This window comes from Augochlora pura, chromosome 10 (genome assembly GCF_028453695.1).
Source record: "Augochlora pura isolate Apur16 chromosome 10, APUR_v2.2.1, whole genome shotgun sequence".
NCBI classification, from domain to species: domain Eukaryota; kingdom Metazoa; phylum Arthropoda; class Insecta; order Hymenoptera; family Halictidae; genus Augochlora; species Augochlora pura.
In genome coordinates, this window is record NC_135781.1 from 7905868 (window position 1) to 7929621 (window position 23754).

Here is a 23754-nt window from a genome sequence, read left to right on the forward strand (position 1 = left end):
ATTTTGATAAATTCGATGGCAATGTCACCGGCCGCACAATGGATCGCTACTCCGCCGAACAGCTTTGTCGCCGCGTTTCGTCGCCCGGTTTACTTGCACCCGCAGCCTTTCTGGACACTTTGCCGGATCGCTGGACGGCCTCCGAGACACATTGTGCCCGAGGTTTAAGAGTATACGACCTCGACCGGCCTGTCGGCCTCCGAGGATATGGACTGGGAATTTCATTCGGATGCGACCGAGTTTTGCATTACGTTCCGTGAATCGCAAGGGTATTCCGGTGTCGACCTTTTCCGTGGAAACCGTTTCTGTTTACGTAATCCTGTAAATTTCAAGTCGTAGAAAGCAGGTACGATGATATTTCGACTATTTTTTAAGGACAATAACCTTTTTAAAACTGCGCTAGATCAGGCTTCGTCAAAAAGTTAATCGTTGATCAATGATTGAATTATCACTGTTCATTGTTAATCGCAGATAACCCTTCGCACTCGAAGCCATTTTAATTGTAAATATGAATTAATTTTTTTGGTGTACAGTATTTCCATTTTAAGCGACGAATTGTATTTTATATATATAAAATTAACTCTTGTGATTCATAAGAACAGTTCCATTTTTAACAATTTTTCTAAAATTTAACTTTGTTGCGGTAAAAATTATTTTAGAATGTGGCAGAACAATTTTAGTGGTGCCTCAAAGTCGCCACTCGAGTGCAAAGTGTTAATAATAATTAATTTCATCATAATGTAATAGGTCGATTTAATCGTCGATTTTTCAACGTTTAGTGACTTTGATCAACGAATGAAGATACATTCGTGAATCGATAATTTAATTCTTAAAAAATTGTTTAAGCCCTGTTTCTTCATCTTCCGTGCTAGATTAAATATTTCGCGTAGAAATTCGTTCTAAAAGTACTCGGATAGCTGCAGGTACTGCGTCTAATGGAAGGTGAAGAGCGATTACTTCTGTGTCTTCAGTGACTGTTTCCCTTGCCGGGAACTTCGCGTGTTAATAATGCAGTAGATTTCGATAGTTTCGGTGTGCACCGAGGGTTACCGAAATAACTTCGGGGCTGACGTTAAGCGATGAGTACAAAGTCGAGAGTTGTCTGTTTAAGAGGAATCTCAGATCTGAAAACTAAAAGCATCGTCGTTCATTTGATTCCTGCCATATTCGTTTTGGCTTGCTGTCTGTCTGATGAAAATGGCAAAAATTGCACTTAACTCCTTTGATTATTACAAATTATAGATAAAGCTAAAACAGTTCCATCTTTTAAATTCTGCATTCCAGCCGCGGGGTAAACAGACTATATGTTCACACGTAATTATCGCAAATAATTCCGTGAACGTCAAAATAAGAATAAAATCTGAAAATTGCTCCTGATTTCGATGATTAAAGTTTACAGATACGGCGACGGAATCCCAATTTTTCACATTCTATATTCATATCACCAATTATACTGTCTAGTTTCCTTTATCAAATTGTTTAGCTTGTACCAACCTTACCAAAATTATCCGCAATAATGTCACAAAATTCAGAGCGTGAGTACAATTTTGATTTATTTCGTAATTACGGTATATTCACAGTTTACTCGTTTTCTCGTCAGCTCGATCATCCAATTATAATAGTTTCCAGTTCTGTGGTTACGGAGAAAACGCCGCAAGTCACAAATTCAAAAAGCTTTTAATTAATGCGTTAATCGAACTCTAGCATATGGGATTCACGGATTTATGAGAAAAAAAAAGCATCGTTAAAATAAATTCTACAGAATTATGCAATTTGAAATATTACTAATACAAAGCATTAGTGGTAAAAAATTTAACTAACGATATCTCGAATATTTAGATATTAGATACTCTCATTGACAAATACAATATTTTAAGAAGAAACAAAATTTTTCAATTTCGGCGCTTACATTGTTTTCCGCAAACACTCGTCGCGTAACTCGCGGCGTTTATCCTAGCATCGACCGAATCATCCGCCCTAAAATAGCATCCCGCGTCGGGCACTCTAATCAATTGTAGTTTCTCAAAACCCGAAGGCGCGGATAAAATTACGCGACGCGGTGGTCTCGAAGCTCGTTCAGGCAATCGAATAAATACATCAATCGGTCCTCGCGCGTTAACATGGTCTCGCATTATTCAGTTCCCAGCGATCGCGCGATCATCCCCTAACGGTATATGGCGTGGCGCGACGCAACCGGAACCCGGTGGCGTTCCAGCGCGTTTCCAATTTCAAGTGGCTCCGCTTTCGTATGGAATCGGTTCCGGTTCGAGTGCATGCATTATGAATAAAGACAAGCGGCGGCGGCGACGGCGGCGGTGGGGGGCCCCGGTGAAAAGAGAAACGAGGAACAGGCTGCTGGAACGTAGCGTCGTAGGGCTGGTTCCCCGGATAAGGGTGACAGTGGGACGAGAAAACCTGAGGAGATAAGGAAGCCGCGGAGATACCGCGTAAGATATTCCGCGCGAGGTACGAAACCCGAGCGTGTTCCTTATCCGGCTCCGCGCTGGATGAGAAAGAAATCTTTAAAGCGTACTTTGATTCATAGGTGGCCGCCTCGCGACTGAGGGACAGAACGTGACCTGGCATTAAGTGCTCTATAAAATATTGCGCCCATGTAAATATCCTCGTAAAATTCAGTCGGCACTGTTGCCGCCTCTCTCACTTCTTCCAGCACGCCGCAGCGCACGGAACACCATGCCAGGGGCTTGCCATGCTCCGCGCCGTGCCACGTTAGACCACCGTCGCGTCACGCCACGCCACATCGTGCCCGCGATATTGTTGATACCGGCCACTGAGGCGAACCCGGACTCGCTATACCAGTCTGTTGCTTCTCTACAACCTGTGTATACACTGGGCCCCTTCTACTCCTGCTACAAGAATTTTAATGGTTCGGTTCGCTCGACAGACGTTCGTTAGCGACAATATCTTTTCATCGATCTTCAATGGCGAAATTTCTAGTGTCATTTCTAGTGTCTGTTCCTTTAGGCCCGACGAATGTTTCTTTTTTAAAAATATTTCATACTTATGATCTTATTATTAATTATTAAATTTACAATTTAGCACGTATTTTAGTTAATAATGTATCTGATAAAAGATGGTGTTTTACTAATACATTGTTTAGTGCAGATAAATTATATCTACGGTCTATGGGCTGGTAAACATACGCTATTAAAAACCAATTTATTACTGATTGCCATTACGCAGAAAATATAGCATTTTCATAGCTTCGAAAATATCGTTTTGCTTAATAACATCTTCTCATTTCAAGAAAGATGAGAAGAAGAGCGATTATTAAGTAGTTTCAGTTTCCAATGAAAATGAACGCTCAAATTTGGCATGAAAAATCGATATTATTAACCGAAACACCTATTATGTTATGTAAATTATAATTTAATCGTCAAAAATTTAATTGCAATTTTCTCGCTTAGAGAACAGTATTATCCATCACACATTATAGCGCTCTATCGTTTACGCGTATTTCGTGTCGAACTCTGACAGTGAAACAGCTCGAGCATAGTTCAGCCGTGCCGAAGAGGTTAATTGTTGGCTCGTACTTTAAAATACGCGACACCCAGGAAATATACCGTTACTTTTGTTCTATAGACAAAATTATAATCGTCGAACGTGGGCGGGCGAGAGTCAGCGACGACCACTGAAACTCAAAGTCCACTAATGCAGGCTCAAAACATCATAAAGCGGAGTTCTTGGACAACTGAACAAACAGCCGATGTCCAGGAATCCCCGAACAATACGAAGTTTCTGCTGGAGAGTTCTCCTGCCCCTCCTAACTACACCACCATTCGTACATTTCCAACAGCATAACGCACAAACACCAATGGAAACACCGGAATTGTTAATATTGAAACTCATCTATGCAAATTCGGAACGACCGATTGTCACTGAATCGGGATCACGTGATTTTAATTCGGTGCACGTTAAACACTGGCGATTGTGAAATTTAATAATTTAGAATTTCAATCGACGTAGGTCTTTATGCAAAGTAAGAAGTTTGTGCAACAATTACAAAGAAATGAAGATCTTAGCAGTTTTGCTAAGTTGATAGCAACGGAGACGTAATTCCATGTCTATTGTTGAAAATACTTTTTTAAAGCATGGAAAATATAAAATTCATTGAAACTCGAAGGCAGATTTATTTAGCTTTATTGTTTCGATGTCATTGAAAATATAGAGACGCTTTTGTGAGAAGTTACTACAATAATTTCATGCATTGAAGTCTCGAAAGATGCACATTTTTCATTCTTCTAAAGAGGATGGATTAAAATTGTTGGATTTATTACAATTTACTATTAGAAGAAATATAAATAGCCGAGTTCATAAATTCATCATGTGAGAATGAAAAGAAATGTTTATTTAACTTCTGTTTATCGCAATCGACGTACAGAATTTCTAATTTGCATAAAAATTCGCACACGCAACATTTAAAGTTGCCGGTAACTGTTTTTAAATAAAAAAAACCGTCGCACATACTATATCTTGATTTCTCTCTTCAATAAAATTACCAGTGTGCATAATTCAGTAAGCGGGCAGCGTGAATGGTAGCAGTTTCGCGAAAACAATGAAAGGGTACACAATTTGACTTCGTTGAAACAGGAAAATCCGAATATCCGCGGGCGAAGTTCTGATGACAGACTTTTGCGGTAACCCGATTCGGCCGGCGAACGGCGCACAGTTTGAATAATGCCGTGTACCAGTGCGGACCATCGAGAAACATTCAAGCTGCCTATCGGTCAAACAGATGCGACGGTCACATACGGAACAAGTCTTAAACATTGAACATTCCCGATTCGCCGATGGAACCAGCCTGATCCTCCTCCGTTCCCGGTAGTCAGTAATACAGTCGCGATTCCGTAGTCGATGGTCTAGGCTACAATACGGTACGGTAATATTATTATCGATTCGCCACGAACTGCTTCACGAAAATCAGAATAGGATAATTCTACATTATCGATTAAAAACAGACAGCGGTAAAAATACAATAGAAATATTATTAACCTTTTGCGCTCGAAGCTATTTTAACTCCAGAACCAAGACATTTCTTTCGACCATTTCAATTTTTCATTTATTTTATGTTAATCTTGTGACGTCGAGCTTATTGGTTTATAGAGCATTTGCATTTTTAACGATGATTTAAATACGACAGAATTTAGCAGCATAAAATTCTTTAACACGGTTTAGCTTATTTCCAATGCCACTGCGGAGTCTCCAATCGAGTGCAAAGGGTTAATGCACAGGGTGGACCGGAATTCGAAGTACAGTTTCTTATCTTCTCACGTCTTATCTAATCACCCTTGCTCGGTTGTATTATAAATTCCAAACCATCCTGTATATTTAAATGGAATTACCGTAACGATGGTACATTGTGTGCTTCACCTAACTACTCAATGCTTTGCACTTTGTTTAAATGAATTTCTGTCGGACTAGGAACAACGAAAAGACTGAGCGGTTGCAAAAGTAGTATCTCGAAAAATAAGCTATCGAAAAATTGCCGACCGAAGTCCGGCGATGAGCATCGTCGTAGTTGTAAAAACGGCGCGTCGTCTGAGGGTTAATAAAAATGCTAGATAAACGATTGACAAGGCGCGGAAGAAAACGGCGTGAAATAAACGACTCCGATTTTATGGAGCTTTTACGGCGGTCGTTAAAACGTTGATTGTCCAGCAGTGAAACATTGAATATTGCAAAAGTAATCGTCCGGACAGCTCCCGCGGGCTGTTGCATATGTATAGGCGATTATCTGCGCGGGTATTCGCGGGACACGATATCGCCGTTCGCGACAGAAATTACGAAACGGATTACGGCTCGATAAGCGAGCTGCTTACCGGCGTTTTATTTCACGCCACCAGCGGCACGAATAATATTCGCCGGCTAGATGCCCTTGGCCTCGTCAAATAATTCGCGTTCCGCGCGAGGATGCCCGTTTTTCGCGTAAACCGCGCGCGAACGGCGACGGCCGGGACACGGAGGGTGCAAGCCAGGGAGGGGGAAGAAAATAAATAATCGCGGAGCCGTAAACGTGGCGCGGGAAATATAAATATTTACACTTCATTGCGGGCGGCAAGAAGCGGCACGCTCGTTTTTCGTTCGGCTGCGGGCAACACGACAGCCGGCACTGACGAAATAAATTTTTACCTGGTTCTGCATCCTCCTCCCCTCCCCCCACAGCTTTTCCATCCCACCGTCCCCCTTCTCACCCTACCCGGCATGCTTGAACTGCGCCGCGGGCGAAACTGCTCGAGTTTTGAACTTTCAACTGCTCGCGCTCTACGCGAATTTGTAGTTCGTAACGTTGAACGCGATGCTACTGCATACCTCACGGGATCTTCAGGGCCAATCAAAAAGTTTCCGGATTCATTGAAATTTTCATTACAAACTTCGGACAAGAAGGAGTGGCCCGACCGGTGTGCATAAGCTAGCTTTTTAATACCCGCTGCTACACATCGAGCATTGTAGTCACGGCGCGCCGTTTGAGTACGATAATATTCGGCTGTCGCGCAGTGTTCCGACTAATGCGCGCCGGGCGACGAGCGCGGGATCTTCGCGAACACGGTTCGGGACTTTGAAATAATTGCATTTTGACCTACCGAGATCACGTGATAGAACACGCCGTGGCATTTATTTATATGAGTGGACTAGAGTGATAGCGGCGAAAGTCACATTTTTTACACGAAGAATTGTTTGCTGATCAAATTTAGTGATAAGATACACTCTGGAGTCAAGTTAATATGATAGAAAAAGGGGCATTTAGCCTGTCGATGCTAAATAAATAAGTCGATTTTTTTAGTAACTCTATAATTTGTATTACTCGTATTTTTAATATTTTGGCATGTATAGATTACATTTTAGGATAAGTAAAACTTTTCAAAAATGTATTTCGCGCCACTGTAATTTTCTTCACGTAGCGTCACATTGCAAAATTATTCAAATAGGATTATATTTTAAAAGATCTGTTCTAGATATTTTTTTAAAAAATGCTGCTTTAAAAAAGTATCAGCAGAAGCCGCCGACATTGAAATCTCTTTAATATTATAAAATTTCTATAATATACAATTTTGTTCATATTATAGCAGCAAATGTTTCCTATCAGAATTTCCTCAATTTGTACACTTTATAAACAATTTTAAAATGTGTATAATAAAATATGACTGCAATAGGTGCAATTAAAAGTGTCGGACAGTTAATAATGCTAGCAGGTGTACTTTAGACAGCCACGTGGATTGCAATAGGATGTATTTCAATGTTTGACGTGTTTTTCATCGGCTACAACTTACAGGAACTATAAATGCTAACGATCTAAAAAATTTAAAACGATAGGACGCGTAAAACATCGAGGGAAAGTATGAAAACTCTCTCAGGAGCATCCGATCTCGCATTCAGTGGTTCGTAGTTTCAGACGCTTCTTTCGCGGTTATTGGAATAGAAAACAACACTTTGCGAACACGTAATAAAAGACAGCCCAGTTTCTTAGATAAGTTAACAAATAATAGAATTATTCGAAACTAAAACTTTGCAGGAATATGAATTGCGAAGTCGTTAAAATTGTGGTCTAACAATCGTTTTATTCTGAGAGCAAGGATTTGCTGTTTATGATAATTAATTTACTTAGAGAATTATAAATATAATAATAATGATAGAAATGATAGAACAAAAATTTAATAAACGTTTACCTGATTTATTAATCTAATAATAAACTTCATAACTGTTTTCGTCCAAATGCAGAGGTTCTCTGTATATAATAATTAATTTATTTAGTAGATTACACATTAGTGACAATAGAAATAGTGAAATAAAAATTTAGCGTAATTTCTAAGATATAAATGGCACAGCTGTTATTAGAAAATAAAAGTTACCTTTCTAACAATGCGCTATCGTTTCGTGGTTCTAGCGCGATGATTTTAGGGTCAATTAATTGGATTAATGATTGGTGCGCGTTTATGTTTGGTCCGGTATATTGGACGATAAAAAGAAGGCGGTAACTGTTCACCGGCGGAACCACGGTTTTCTTTCGGTGTGTATCTATCGGAATTTTAGTCCTCGGAAAATATTGGAAACGATTTTTGTAGTTGAAAGAGTTTTTAATGGTTGCGTTCCTTCACGCGAACTGTCATGAACTGCTGACCCGCGCTCCCATAAACGACATTTGATATTTCAGAAAACGTTCCCCCGTTTATTTTCCTCTCGTCCCATCAATTGGATTTCGTTTAAAAAAGGACCGACCGCCTGTGTTATCTTTGAATGTAACTCGAAGAGCCGAACTAGGAATTACTCGAGCAACTCCGCTTCCTTGAAATTCGTGACAGGTCGGCCATTTTTTTCTTTTTTTTTTTTTAGTTTTTTGCCCGCACGAAAATTAAAACGGAAAACATTCGTGTGCAACGTTTGTTCGCGCGCGCCGTCGGGATCGATCGCACGAAATAAAACTGTATCCGCGCAATCATAATTCGCATTAATTGAAAAGGTAGAGCGGCATCGAGCACGCGGAATATCAAGTAGAGTTCAATTAAACACACCATCGTCGCCATACAAGAATGGAACTTTTCTATTAGCCCCGATGCCGGGTTGATTGAAATTCATAACGGAATGGGCATTCTACCGAAATAACGACGAAATTTTATCGCGGGAATTCTTTTGGCGCGCGCAAAATTTGATGGAATTACAATTCCGCTTAGAAATCGTAAAACAATAGCAATATCTAATATGCGAGGCGCTATTACAAGAATCCCCATGGAAATTCGAAGAAAAATGGTCGAAGGACTTATTTGAAAAATTCTTAACTTAACATTCTAAACTAGTTACACCGACTTAAATATTCACTCAGATCGCTGGGAAATAAATAAATATTTAAAAATGGCTAAATTACAGAGTTTAGTTTACAGCAAAAGGGGATAACAAACAGTATTGTAAAAGTGATTGAAAGACTACAAAATGTTACGCTGAAGTATGGACAGCTGGAAAGTGTTGTACATTTGACCCAAGCTAAATAAAAAGAAAGATGAAAGGTTTTGATGTCAGAAATGACCCGACATCGCCTTCGAGCTGTCAAAACATGTTCGAATGCAATTTCTACCTTTTGTAATTATAAAATTCAAATTGTTCTTTTTTAATCTTGGAAAATTTGCGCGAACAAATTATAAATACAAACTTCTTCGAAGCTTATTATAATATATATTAACAATGATGTATATTAATGATAATATTATATAGAAGCTTCGCGCGAAGTTTCAGCAAAATGTGGAATTTACCAAAGCTTCTTCGTCGAAGAAAATTATTCTACCCGACAAGGAACCGTGCAGCGTGAATATCGGTTTAAGAAGAATCGGCTGTCCCTCGATTGAAATCCTCGTGACAAAAAGTCCTGCCTACGCGCCGACATTTCCGACAGGATAAATTGTGTTTCTTGTTGCACATCGTATCGCGGCGGACCAGTCGTTTCTGAGCAAATTTTCTGCTCGCCACGCTACGTTTTTCCTTAAAACCGATCCAAAAATCTTCTTTCAACCCCTTTCGCTCCTCCCTCTCCCTCTCTCTCTCTCTCCTCTCTCTTTCTCCTCGTTCCACGGAATCGGTTTCCGTCCGACGAACCGAGTTTCCGGCTTTTTACCGAGCGCACCTTTATTTCGCAGCCTCGATTGCATAACCGTCGTTCGGAGTATAGTACGTTACGAATACGGCGGACCTGTTCCTAATTTTTCATTGTAATACGATTTACGGGGGACGTCTCAATGCTCCACTTTCCCGGAGCGTTCTTATCGGGGCCGATGAGAACGAAATTCGAGTAACGTTCCTATAATTGACATAATTTATTTCGCGGACTTGCGATGCATAAAGAGCGCAGAGAAAGCTTCAACTTTGAGTGACGTCCGACTGACAATGCGCGTCATAAATAGATTGTGGAAAATGAATTGTGGGGGCATGAATCAGGAAATAGCATTGCTCTGAAATTCAATTAGAACATACTACAGTGTTTTGACAATTGTTAAAATTTTTGTAATCAACATATAGTAATTAATATTATCGATTGCATATGTATTGTACATATATTAATTATCATCTATACGTTCTATAATCAACAATGAGATTTATTTTTCTAAATACCTCATTTGTTTAGAACATATAATCTTAGCAATAAAATGTTATAAAATAATTAAAATTTATTACTAAGAATAATACAGAAAATATCATTTTTCCTGCGTGCGGCGTAAGCCATTTGTTATTTGACGTTAATATTTCACCTATGATTAAACAACGCGAGACCATAATTTGAAGTGTACGTGATGTTTAAATAAAGTTTTACGAGCACGCGGAATCTGCATACCGAAGAGAACAATCGAATGCGGCTGTAAATACGAAATGAAAACATATAGTTTAAATTGTTCGACGCATTACTCCTCCGCGTGAAATTTATTTCAGATTTATCAGAGGTAATTATAACATGCTGCGCGGCGCTCCACGGTTTAACAATCACTCGTTGAACAAATGTATACGGCGCCGATTGTGCAGCACGTTTTTCGTGTCAGTAACTTCGAAAGGCGGTTCCCGGTCGGCGAATAAATACGCAATAAATTATTCGGTCGGTACCTCCGGAGTAAATTACACACTCGATTAAAGTGCAGTCATTCCATTTGATCGAAAAGTAGCGGTTTGTTTAATCTTTAATTACGGTCTCCTTTATCGCGGAACGTTATCAATGGGCGCTCCCGTTATTTTATTATTTATACGCTGTGCGCGAGACTGTCCCGCGTAAAACATTCCGAATTGTTCCGTCGGGTTACAAATTTCTGGCCGCGTGTTGTTTTTGCGCCGGTCGTTCGAATTTATTCTATAAATACTGTTCAAAAAGTAGCATTGAATAAATTTGAAGGAACACGTATCGCGGGAGCCGGAAACGAACAATCTGGAACACGTAGCTGTGGGCCTCCGCCTTTGATGTTTAAAAACACGTAAATTGATAAAGTCTAATTGCATTTCTCTGTCGCTTTTACCAGGGAATAATGTTTCGAGCGACAAAGGAAATCTATCTTTAATTCTAATTTTTGTAAAACGGCGCATGAAATGCCGTCCGTGTAAAGCCCCGGCTCTCGTAAATAGATTTCAAGGGAAATGGAATTAAGCAGAGTTCAACCTTCGTTAATGTGGAACCGAGTTAAATTCCATTAGACTTTTATTGGTATTTGAAAACTTTTATATAACCGCGTAAAAATCTGCGATCTAATTACGGAGAATTATGATACGGACCGGCTCCGTTTTTAATTCGACGGGATCCAGCCTTTATCGCGCTATAAATGTAATTGAAGAAACCGTGCTTCGTCTAGTCGGATGCGACCGGCTATATGGTAAGCCGAGCATGTTCGAACCACCATTAATTTCTCGGCAACTTACGAGACGGTGCTACTCCGGCGGGAGCCGTGATTTGACTGAAATTTAAACCGGCCCCCCGGTTCGGCGAAAGGAAAACGAGAAATACAACGATTATCGCAGCGGATACTTTAATCCATAACCCGGAACATTAGTTATGCGCGCCGTTATCTTACTTCCCTGCGACTTGGAGTAATGTTATCTCCGCTGACCTTTTTTTTTCACCGGGGATGTCCTTTCCCGCCAATTTACTTTTTAATCCTTTACATTCCTTTAATTTCCACTCTCTCCGACCGTCTAATACGACCTCCAGTTTATCAGCTTCCGGTCAGCGCGACACGCGCGCCATTATTGCGGAATGTAGCCCATAGACTGCGGATTCTTCATGGGAAATTCAATTTGACGGAGCGTTTTATTAAAATCACTACGAGGATTAATTTATTATTCTGACTGTGAATTAAAACGATTAAGCAATTCCGTTACCGTCCGTTTTTAAATACAATTGCATGCAAATTCAATTATTGCAACGTATTGAATTGAAATGATAGAAATGAAGTAACGAATGTGGAATTACTTTGTGTTTTTTTTATAAAGAAAAGTTACAATTTAAGAGAACAAATACTACTGACATGGACTTAATTTAGAACATACGGAATTTGAACGATGCAGATGATAGAACAACGAATGCGGAATCGTGTTCTCTATTTTTAGGAAAGAGTTACATCGTTGTTTTCGTAGTATTCGAAGTATATTCGTGGGAACAAACGCTAACATACACCCAATTTAGAATATTAATGCCGAATACGATCGTTGTTTCTACCATGAAAACAAGTTTTACGATGTACAGCGAGAAAAGAATCGATTCTCTCCCTGTTACGCCGGTTGTCCGCCCGCTCCATTATTGTTTTACCTCTTTGTGCTCCGCTTCACGAATATCCTAGCTGTTGCGTCCCCCTTTTTATAGAAACCATGAGATATTTTAGCCGATATTTCGTTTTCATTTCGCTTAACGATTTCGCTAGGAAACTTTATGGTCGACCACTTCCTTTGAATGCGCACTTCATTGTAATAAGCAGCGGGACGCTTCCAGATATATGCATATTTTAACAGCATCGCAAACGTATTACCAAACGAAGCTTTCGCTTCATAAAACTTCCCGCAGATTTAAAATTTAATATTGCCGATTTAATATTGCTATTAAAATTTAGCTGGTAAATACTATTCTTAGTGCTGACTATTTCTGCGATAAATTAAATTTTCATAATATTGAATTTACGCTACTAGTCGACTAAGAATATTTACCGTGAAAATTCTTGTTCCACGTTAATATTGCCAATGAATCGCTATCTTAGGATTCTTCCTTATATTCTTCCGACGATATTATAACGAACAAACAAGCGCAGTCTCTTATCGTGCACTTAAAGCGTCATAACTGTGACATATCCGTACTCCGCCAGCGGCACGCATCACACGGCATTTCCGTCCGCGGCATCCCCCGCGAAACGTGTATCTGTGAGCAAGCTTTTATTCGAGATAACTAGCACGCCCCTCTTTCCCATCTAGTACCCTATTAAACTCTGTTTCATTTCATTGAAAACATTTCGTTGGAGCACCACTGCATACCATTCAATTCCATTTTTCCTCTCGCGCATAAACCGCGGAGTTCTGTCTGATAAACGCGATCTCATAAAGCGAAGTGCCATTCGATGTGATAAACGCGAGTTATCTCGTTCCAGGGCCGAACTCCTTTAATACGCGGGACCGCGTCTGAGCGAGAGACCGGCCGAACAGCGTCGGGAAAAGTGGAATATTATCGAAGGATACGAGGACAATTGTTTAGTAATTAACCGAATCGAACGGCGAGACTTCCCGCCGATCGACGGCTCCCCGCAAGGAAAATTTAACGACGCGTCCAGCGAAATTGCAGTTGCCGACCGACAATTAATTCGCATCGATCGCTTCGCTTCGAAATACGCTTTTGTTGCGATAGTGTACTTTACGTTCTTTGCGCATAATCGTGCTTTCGAAGCTGTTCATCAAATTATTTTACGACGGAAGTATGAACTTCTACTTGAAAGGCATTTTTCTATAAAATGTGTCTTTCGAGATTACATTGTCTGTATATTGATCTTTTCGTTATTAATAAAAAATGTATGAGCTGATAGTAAATAGTGTTTGACAATTTTATATCAAACCTTTATACTTTACACGTGCTATATTTTAGTTGTTTTTAATTTATTAATAATAGATTTAGGGATGCACAGATTCTTGTGTATTAATGATATGGCAATTTTTCTTGCCTCAGTCTCGCCATCCGAGTGCAAAGGGTTAACTTGTTACAACTTCCACACTATCAAAAATTTTCCAAAGATCATTTCCAATAGATTATCTAGTGCACAGGCAAGAAAAGATGACCCATAAAAACGATAGTATTTGTTTATGAAATGATTCTTCCAAACTGGAGATTTCGATGGTACTCTAAGTACGTCAAAAATGTAGACAGATTCGGCCGTTTAGATATGGAAATTATTGGATGAAATCTGCTAAAATTGGCGAGTAAATCGGTGTACGTCAGTCGACGAACGTCCATTGTTAATTCGAGGGATCGTTGAAACGAACGGCTGGCTTGGCGCGGCGGCATGACATAACGAATGCATCGGGGGTAGCATGATAACGCGGCAGGGTCAGTCCGCTTTGTTCGGCAATAAACGAATTTCTGAGGCACGCTGAGAGCACTTGATGTCTCTGACCCGTTTACGGCGCTCGACAACAGACTTTAATATAAAATTACCGCTTAACTGTTCCAGTGACGGGGCTAGGGCCAGACTTCGTTTACCCGTTGGAGAACGTAACGATCCCGCAGGGTCGAGACGCTACCTTCACCTGCGTGGTGAACAACCTCGGTGGATACCGGGTGAGTCCTTCCTCCTCCGCGAGCGGAGATCACTCTGGCGGCGCCAAGGCCCGGGTAACTATTTTACCATTAACCTGTGTCCGCCTGTAATGGACTACCTTATCTACTACTACTAACCTACTACTATCATCACTACTACTACTACTACCTACTACTACTTACTACTACCTACTACTACTACTACTTACTACTACTACTACTACTAATACTACTACTACTAATACTGCACTACTTATATGCGCGTGTGCCTGCACCTCACAGCACTGCATTTAACTGCACCACTGCCAGCTATGAAAGAGAAAACCACCGCCAGCAGCCGCCACTATCATCAAATCATGTCTCTCCCATCCTTTCACTATATACTATATACATCTATCTATTTTTCCTTTAATATTTCTATTTCCCTACACTGTGTATCAGAAACTTACCAACGCATATATGTATGTTTCAGTATTTTATTTTAGAGTTTATGACAGAAATAATAGGGAATAATAAGTAATAACAATAGTGAGAAGAACTTTCTCCAAGGGTTATCATTATAAAAGACTTCAGGATCATCGGGATTTTTTAATATTGGTATTATATGCAGGGTAAAATATTTTTTCAAACGATATATAGTTTTGGAAATAGTTGCAAGTGGAAACTCAAATGGGACACACTGTATATTTTTAGATGTCTCGTAGACTTTTGCTTTTATTGATGTTAACATTCGCAATGGGGCGACCAGGTCAATTTTGACTCAGAGTATGTAGATTGTTCGCGTAATTACCAAATTTTCAGCAATTAAATCAAATAGATTGTTGTTATATTAAGAACAATAGAAGTAGTCATAAGTCTACAAGATATGAAACTCGGGATTGTTATAAATGTCGTCCACATCAATAATATAGTTTGGGAAATGGTCCAGCATTTAATAGAATGATTAAACAAAATTTAATACATTGATTAAATTCACCAAATCTGCAGTCTATTGATCACTATACCACTACGATTATTCAGTCTCAATAAACCTCTGTCTGAAAGTAGCAAATCTCCCAAAATAAAAATTAAATTATTATTGTCTCATGCTCTATAAAAATACAAGGTATCTTAAAATTATGGTACTTCCGACAAATGAGGGATTCTTGAGGTTATTTGAAGTAACTTTCTCCTTAACACAAATGCTATCCGCAGCTTTGTTTACGAGTTATTAGCGAAAAACACAGACCAATGAGAGACCAGCTTGGCTGGCGCAATGCGGCCGAGCCAATGAGCGGACGAAGTACAATTTCACTCATTGGTTAGGCCGCCTCGTCAGTTGATTTAGCCTCGTATTGGTTAATAACACGCAAATGAAGCCGCAGGTTGCATTTTACCAAAAAGAAAGTTACTTTAAATTACCTCAGGAATCCCTCATTTTTTAAAAGTAAAATAATTTTAGGACACCCCTTTATAGTTCAACGGATATTTTATTAAGTTTAAATAAATGTAAAACAATACATATTAGTCGCGTTTCAAGCTCGATACTTTTAGTGTTAATAACAAAAAATATCGAGGGACGATTTGTTCTTGAAATGAAAACTGAAAATTGTGAGCGGTTGGTATACTTATGACACACACTGTATCACTATACCTTCCCCTCCCTTCTGTCTGTACGACATCCATTTTCGCTCATCAGCCGATAGAGCGGCCGCGCACGAACGTACTAGCCGCGAACTTCAACTTCGGCACAGTTTCCCTATCCGGCCTCCTTTTTCTTCCGTTCCCCCCTCACCTCGCCCACTCCCCTCCATCTACTTTCGACTTTCTCGCGCGAAAACCTCCCCGTAACGAGAGGGATGGAACAAACAAAACAAAGGAACGAAACGAGTAAAAAAAAAAGAAAGAAAGAAAGAAAGAAAAGCGAAACACACGAACACAGAGACACACGAGCGAAAAGAAGGCCAGACATAAAGAACAGCTTGCGGAATAGCCGACGATAGCTTGCGAGAACGTCTTGCATATTGTTCCCACCTTGTACGGTGACGACCCACCCCATCTACCGTTGATCGACTCGCAGGCGTGTTAGGTCCCTGCGGTTGCCGAGTGCTTCCGGTTTTTGGCCGGATATGGAAGTAGTAGCGCGGTTACGATATGTTTCGCGGTTTCTTTGCCGTCGGATAATTGAACGGTCCCTCGTTTAGAACGCTGCCAGGGTCAATTGCAAAACCTTTGCAATTTTCAGTTAGTCGAAAATTTGAATCGATCACGAAATATTCTGCAATTTGTAATAAAGAAAAACTGAACAAAGAAATATTTGATATTGATATTATTAAAATATTGTCGTCCGCTATAACAGATATTTCATTTGATAAGAGGCAACTCGAGAAAAAAATAAACAATCTCGCAAAATACTCAGTATTAAATATTGAAGAATAATCAGAATTATGTATATAGTACTTAAAATATTGAAATCTTTATCTCTGTAATTTTATTTGCGTTTCATGTTTCAAATTAGCATTTTTATATTTGCATCAGCATGATCGAAGTTAATCGAATACTTAATGAAACGAATAAACAATGAAAGTTTAACTTCATATTAATTTACAATCGATGTATATATAACGAGTCCATGTAAATAAAAATTTGTTGATTGCGATGAATGTACTGTCCGATAGATTTTACTACTTCCATATATATTATATTAGCGAAGTATTATTAGCGAACACAGTAGAAATTCGAGCGAGGGTGAGAACAGGGTGATGATATAAACATTCTATTTCTACATCCTACTCTTCTTCCTATTTCATCGTAGTATGCCTGAGATTCTGACACGTACTTTATGAAGCAGCCTGAATATATATATATAGTCGTACATATACATACGTATTTGTGACATTTAATGAATTAGTTAGCATAGAATCGTCCGTTTTTTAGTAACCGGGAGAACGCGAGTACGAACAGGCCTACTAATTGCTGCTGGGTTTAAGTACCAAAAGTAGCATGTGCTTTCCGTTAGGTTGCTTTACAGTAGTCGTCCCATATTTATCCAACGACAAATACGCCGAACGAAGTAATCTGTTAATGGTACCCTCGATATGTATCGACCGTTTGCTCTTTGCATCTTCGTTCTTTTAATTGCGTCGAATCCAATTCCCACTATTGCTATTTGTATCAGATTTCTAATATTAAGTGATTATTTGAGAAATTTACCTGGAAAATTAACATGTTGAGAAATCAAATGCTAGGAAAGAAATTCTATGTATACAACAAAAATTAATAATTCCACTGATCGTAAATCAATACAAGAAGAACTAGAATAATTAATACGACAGTCTCGCTACAAATATTTAAATGGCACAGTTGTAAAATACATTCACATTAAGATTACTCTCGAGAGAAGAAACACATCTATTTGATTTTAAATATTTAATTACTCCTGTCTCTAATAATAAAGTAAAACTGAAATTTGTCCGAGGAATTTAATGTGTCTGTTTAATATCAAATAATTAATTATAATTTCTAATATTGGAGTACAGTTAATTTCTGCACTTTATTGGCGCATTTATTGAAAATTGTACGATGAAAGGAGCTTCGTCTTTCCAACATTTAATGCGACAATGAATAGAATAATTTTATAGCTACCGGTAGAGTACGTCGGAATGGAATTACCGTGAATATGATTCGTTTAATTGTTCAAGCGTATTTATTTAATTACTGTCGGCATTCGCGGAGGTACGCCGAAAGTCGTCAATATTGGCAATTTATCAACTATCACGTGCTAGCGATGTTCATTGAAAAAAAAGAGGAATACTCCAGAGAAATCAGGACGGTGTTTCCACCACAGATGTATTTTCGTACGGAGCGCGCTTGTTAAAAATCAAATTCTATCCGGGGTTTGACGTAGCACCGCATCGGTCATATTTTTCGCTAGTGATATTAATAGCGAACGGTTGCCGATGTACATATCGCCGCACTGTTAAATTTCTCGGAACCAAAATGTTTGTTTTTTGCATTTTTATCGCAACGGAAAACGTCTCCCATGTTTTATACTTAAATTATACAGTGATTTGTTATTACCATTCGAAACGTACGAAATTTCAAACGAAATGTTTATAGAGACTTGTATAACAAGAATAAGATGAAGCTTTCGCGCACGTTTTCTATTGAAATATCACATAAAAACGCAAACGCATTTCGTATTCCATAATTTAATTGCTCGTTAATATTTACGATACATAATGTACTTGACAGACGTCTGCGATATATTTTCACAATGTTCGTTTTCTGTTTCATTTTTATTCGTAATTTTATTATGTTTAAACATCCACATTAAATTTCTGCAAAGAGGATCTCATTTCATTCATTATTCCAAACTTTATGACTCTACCAGACCTGGGTATATTTTATTTCAAACGAAAATGAGAAATAACTATTTTAAACAATTCATTTCGAACCGTCGTTTAAAATAAGAATAATATCGTTTCATTCGAGATAATAGCAAATTCAAATAATGAATTATATCGTTGTACTTTAATGCCAAATGTGATAATACGAATAATTGTCGAAGTAATGTGCACCAAAAAGATTTTATTTTGAGAAACTTTTACATCGTTTACATGTTTTTGAGAAACATTTCCAGGAAATCTTATCTCCTTGTGCAGAAGACGAAAGAGGAATGTTATTCTTCAGAAAAATGTCTCCTTGTCGGATAATCATGTAACACAGATCGAATCACTTATCTTGCAGAAATATCAGTGAAAATATCAGAATAAGTCCGACTCGGATCTAATAATTGAAGCACCATATAATTTGCATGAAGTATACCATAATTATTTCAAATAATAATAACACACAATGAGATTATTTCAATTAACTACAACATGAAATAAGATTATTTCAAGTAATTACACGTAATAATACAATAATATTTCAAATGCGATCACTGGTATCAAAATGATTATGAAATAAAACAACACGTTGTTTGAAATAATATTTGAAACAGTGTTATTTCAAATATGCCCAGGTCGACTTCCCTCAATGTAAAATAGCCTGACAATATAAAAATAGCTTCAGCCAATATAAAAGTATCCGTCTGAGCTAGGAAACTCGAAGAAAATTGTAAAAGCTGTTAGGGACTATGGGCGAACGCGAAGAGAATTCCTGTGATAGCAGAGAAATCCCTAAGGGGTTAGAACGATCAGCGAAAGTAGGGAATTTCGCGTGTAGTTTTCTGGCGAACACTTAATTATTTCGTATAAACAGCGGAGGGAAGTTTTCATAACTGGAACTCGGGGAAATATATTTGACGGTTTTACGATCCCACTTGTTGAACAGATTTCTTGCCACATGAAAAGTGTCGGCGCGGTGAATATTTCTTTCCGAACGGATTCCGTCGAAACTTGCCCGGTAGATTTTAATTAAGCCCGCGGACCTTAAACTTCCTTAGCGGGGAGGGAAACAAACGATTCTTTCGACCAATAGGCGCCACAATTCGAATCTCCCTCTCTCTCTCGCTTCCGCTCGACCGAAAACGATTCCCCGCCGCGAGTTATAATCATTTACACCCGTCGCTTGGCGGAAAAGGGTCTTGCAGTGCGACTCCATAAAGCAGAATTATTAAATTCCTTGTTTCGCATACTTCGTTGCGGAACTTTCGTCAACGGGACATAATTAATCGCGGAACGGCGAAGATGAGAATTTTATGAACAGCTCCCCGGGGACACTTGTCCGATGAGCTTGGAAAAGTATGGCAATTGATCTTAGACGGTTTTCGGCGGGGATAGAATCTTTTAATAAATTCTATAAAATGTGGCATGTCCTGGTGGTAGTTAATTCGTTCGTTATTGAACATACCCTAGCGGTAAAATGTTATTTGTAAAACTGGAAGTGGGTCATGAAAGAACGTTGACGAAATATCTGGCGATAGCGACGGAATCTATTCTGAGTTATTTACTCGATCTGTCTTATATTTATCCTTTACTTGTGAGAGAAATTCATAGTACTTTGCAACAGTATTATATTTATTAATTTATTATTATTGCCATAAATTAAACACAGCAAATACAATTTTGTACATTATATAAAACAGCTATCGGAAATAAATAATTAAATTCTCATGTTACATTTTATTATACAATTATGTATAATTTTAGGGCCTTTAATATCAGATTCATTTAGGATAACGAAATTATGCGTAGTATTTACGATATAATATACTATGGTATTACGATACAATATTGCTATCAATTCTGTAATCTTCGGACTATCCACGAAGTCTATACTCTCATCGACCATTCCCGATAATTTTTGGCGTTGACACGAGCAATGTGGCCACTAAATCTAACGCTTACAGTACCAAAGCACCGCCGTGACTCATCCATATTTATCTGGTCCTATCCTTTCACGCGTCATAGTAGACTGTCCACGGCCGCGCAGATAAAATTGATCCAAAGACGCCGGCCGCATAGGGAAGACAATGATAAAATATGTTTCGCGGATGCATGCATAATTTCAGTTATCGCGTGTACCACCGGCGAAAATCAGCATTCTTTCTGTGTTCGCGGCCGAAGGAGCGAGCGGCGCGTCTAACTCGCTTGTATTTGACTTGCTGATTCGTATACGACAAATTATCATTTTCATTTTCATTCTCATGATCAAGAGACCCGGTAAAGTCTTGCGCCAAATGTATGCGCATATATACGAGGCGTAAACACGCCGAGTATCTTTGCCCTTTACGAATACGGTGAATGACAAATCACTCTGACTTAATCATCTGATGTCACTTGAGCCGCGATAAAAAAAGAAAACTATTCAACGAAACGCGGGAGAGACGCGAATATTTTCAGCGAACGGCACCGTTTTCCGGCCGGTCGACATCTGGCAGCTCGACCGAAACAACCGTGGTTACGATTAGGAGGAATAATTATTAATTAGGAGAAATAATTTTCAATGAGCGGACGCCGTGTTCGCATCTCGTTCGATTGCTCCACGTCGACGTTGACGTCATTTTTTTTCGATTACAAGAGCCTATGTAATTATTGGACTACGGATATTAATATAAATGAATTGTTTCTTTGAGTAATTTTATTAAATGTAAATGTACTATGAAATTCTTTCTATGCCATCAAAATTTGATATTTGATTTCTGCATAAAATTCGCACATTTAATTAGCATTTATTGATGAATGGGAAACCACTTTCTCGGTCATCCAGTAAATATTTGATTTTAATTTAAAAAAAGGTTGGAACCCAATTATTTAATATTATTTAATATTTCATTTTCATCAGTTAATTTATATTGTTGATTCAGTATCGCCTAGAAGAGGACTTGAATGCAATTTTTCAATATTTCAGTATTGCAATATTTCAGAAATAAATCTTTGAGTAAGAGAGTCCCTACTGCAGTTCATTTTATTGGGAACAATTGTAATAATTTTTAATTTGTAACGGTCAATGCATTTTAAACAACACATTACATTGACTAATCGTCGTCCACTGAATTTCGAGATGAACTCGCCCCATGCGTGCTGTTCATTTCAAAATTATAAACTCTGGCAAATTCTGGTTCGTACGATGATTTATAATCGTAATAAATAGGAGCAAAAACAATTTCCACGTACACGTGTTTACTGTATCGGTGTTCGATAAATTTACGTTTGTTAACTAAAGTTAAAGCATTCGATTTCGATAGACTCGGACTTTGCTAATCCAATAACTTCGATTAGGAAGACGATCTCATAAATTGATAAAGAGTAAATCGAAGTCGCAATAAAAATATCCTATTGTCGAGTACGAAATTCCCATCGGTGCTCGCTCGTATAAATCAAAAAGTTATTAATTAAATCCTGTTACGCGGAGCCTGGCTTTGTGGTAGCTGATTATCAATGGAAAAAAGAATAAAACTTTTATTGAATATAGCTGACTGTAAAAGTCAGATAACGATCGAAACCGTGGCGCGTCCGTGAACGGTCTTCAATGAAACATACTTCAGCTTAATTAAATGGACAATGACGTTTTTGCGGGCAGCGTCGATAAACTATTGTGAATGAAACAATGAAATGATATAACATCGTACGACTTTCAACAATAGTAAACACGTTATAGAAAAGTATTTTCTTGCCATCAATGGCAGATATCAATAGCTGCTGTAACGGAACCAAACAATAAAGGTACTACTTTAATTGCGAGCTCCGTTCGCATTTGTTTCGGCTGCGTTTACATATTCGAATGATTGATATTAATAAATAACATAAATAAACAGCGTAAATTTATCCAAATTGAATTAAACAACCTGCGTACGGATAACGTTTGCGTGTAACTCAGTAATTAAATGAAATGTCAATATTTTAATCCACCTTCGATTGGTCAATGTTCAAATCACGCCATAAGCGAATTATTGTTGATGATTTTAATTCACGGTAGAAACATTGTAATTTCAAGGGATAGGATATGGTTATGTCTTCTATATACAGGCGAATTAGAAAAAGACGGACAATTCGAAGATTTTAAATAGGATAACCACGGATTCCTCGGAGCCTTCGATGCCGAGCAAACATCCGGTTGTTGCAAATTTCCCATGCCAATCATAGATAGTTCGCCTAATTGACGGTAGTTGGCTCAAACGAACTCGAAACTTCCGTTGCGCAATGCTAACCGAATCTGTTTTGCTTAATTGAAGAACGCGGAACACCTTTTGCTCCGCCGCCATTTTGGTCCACTGTCCGGTGACTCGTTCCGGAACAAAAGTTATGGCAGTGGCCCTTACACGTACCTGTACAATGTAGTCTATCGATCCCCTTTTGCGTTACATCATTTCGTTTAATCCTGTCCTTTGAGTAATTTAACAAAATATATTCAAGTAGCATACCCTCTGTACTTCACTGTCCTGACGAACGTATCGGTCAATTATGCAACAAGTTTAGGTAAATCTAATACTTCGAAACTATTCTTTATTAATTTAGCGTCGAGGGCCGTTAAAGGGTTAGAAAACGAGAAAGAAATCGAAAATGCAATTTCGCCATTTTCCGGCGAAAAGGTACAAATGAAGGAACAAATTCCATTTAAACGATCGCATTATTAAGAACGCCGGGTCCCTTGCTTCAAAAAGAGACTCACGAAATAATCTCATAAATCGTCGTAGCAGCGTTTCGTTTAAGAGCAACGGGAAGATAGAAAGAGAGGGGCGGGGACGGGGTGGCGGGGACGGGACGAAGGGGGGAACTGCAAGAAGAAGAAAAAAAGGAAGAGGAAGGAAAATACACAGCCGAGAGATTACTCCGAGTTTCTTCCGCGTCAAGTTCCTCCCCCCCCCCCCCCCCCCCCCAGCCATGCCCCGGGTTTCGTTCGTATTTTTCAGCGGGCGCGCGACTCGGATAATCCATTACGCACCGTTTTGGAAGTCTCTTTAAATATTCTTGCCTCGTGGCTCGGCGCGGCGGAGGCGCGGATCCGGCAAGACGAGTAACTTAAATAAGCGTACTCGAAAAGCTTAATCTTGCCATTCATGG

At 38.9% G+C, this 23754-nt stretch overlaps 1 protein-coding gene across 1 annotated transcript in view; it reads left to right on the top strand.

The window, feature by feature from the left end:
• LOC144475949 (lachesin) overlaps nt 1-23754 on the top strand; it is a 147675-nt gene that overhangs the window by 67327 nt on the left and 56594 nt on the right. Inside the window, exon 2 of the mRNA XM_078192405.1 lies at nt 14181-14341. Coding sequence (XP_078048531.1) covers nt 14181-14341 — 161 coding nt within the window. The remainder of the gene's footprint in view (nt 1-14180; nt 14342-23754) is intronic.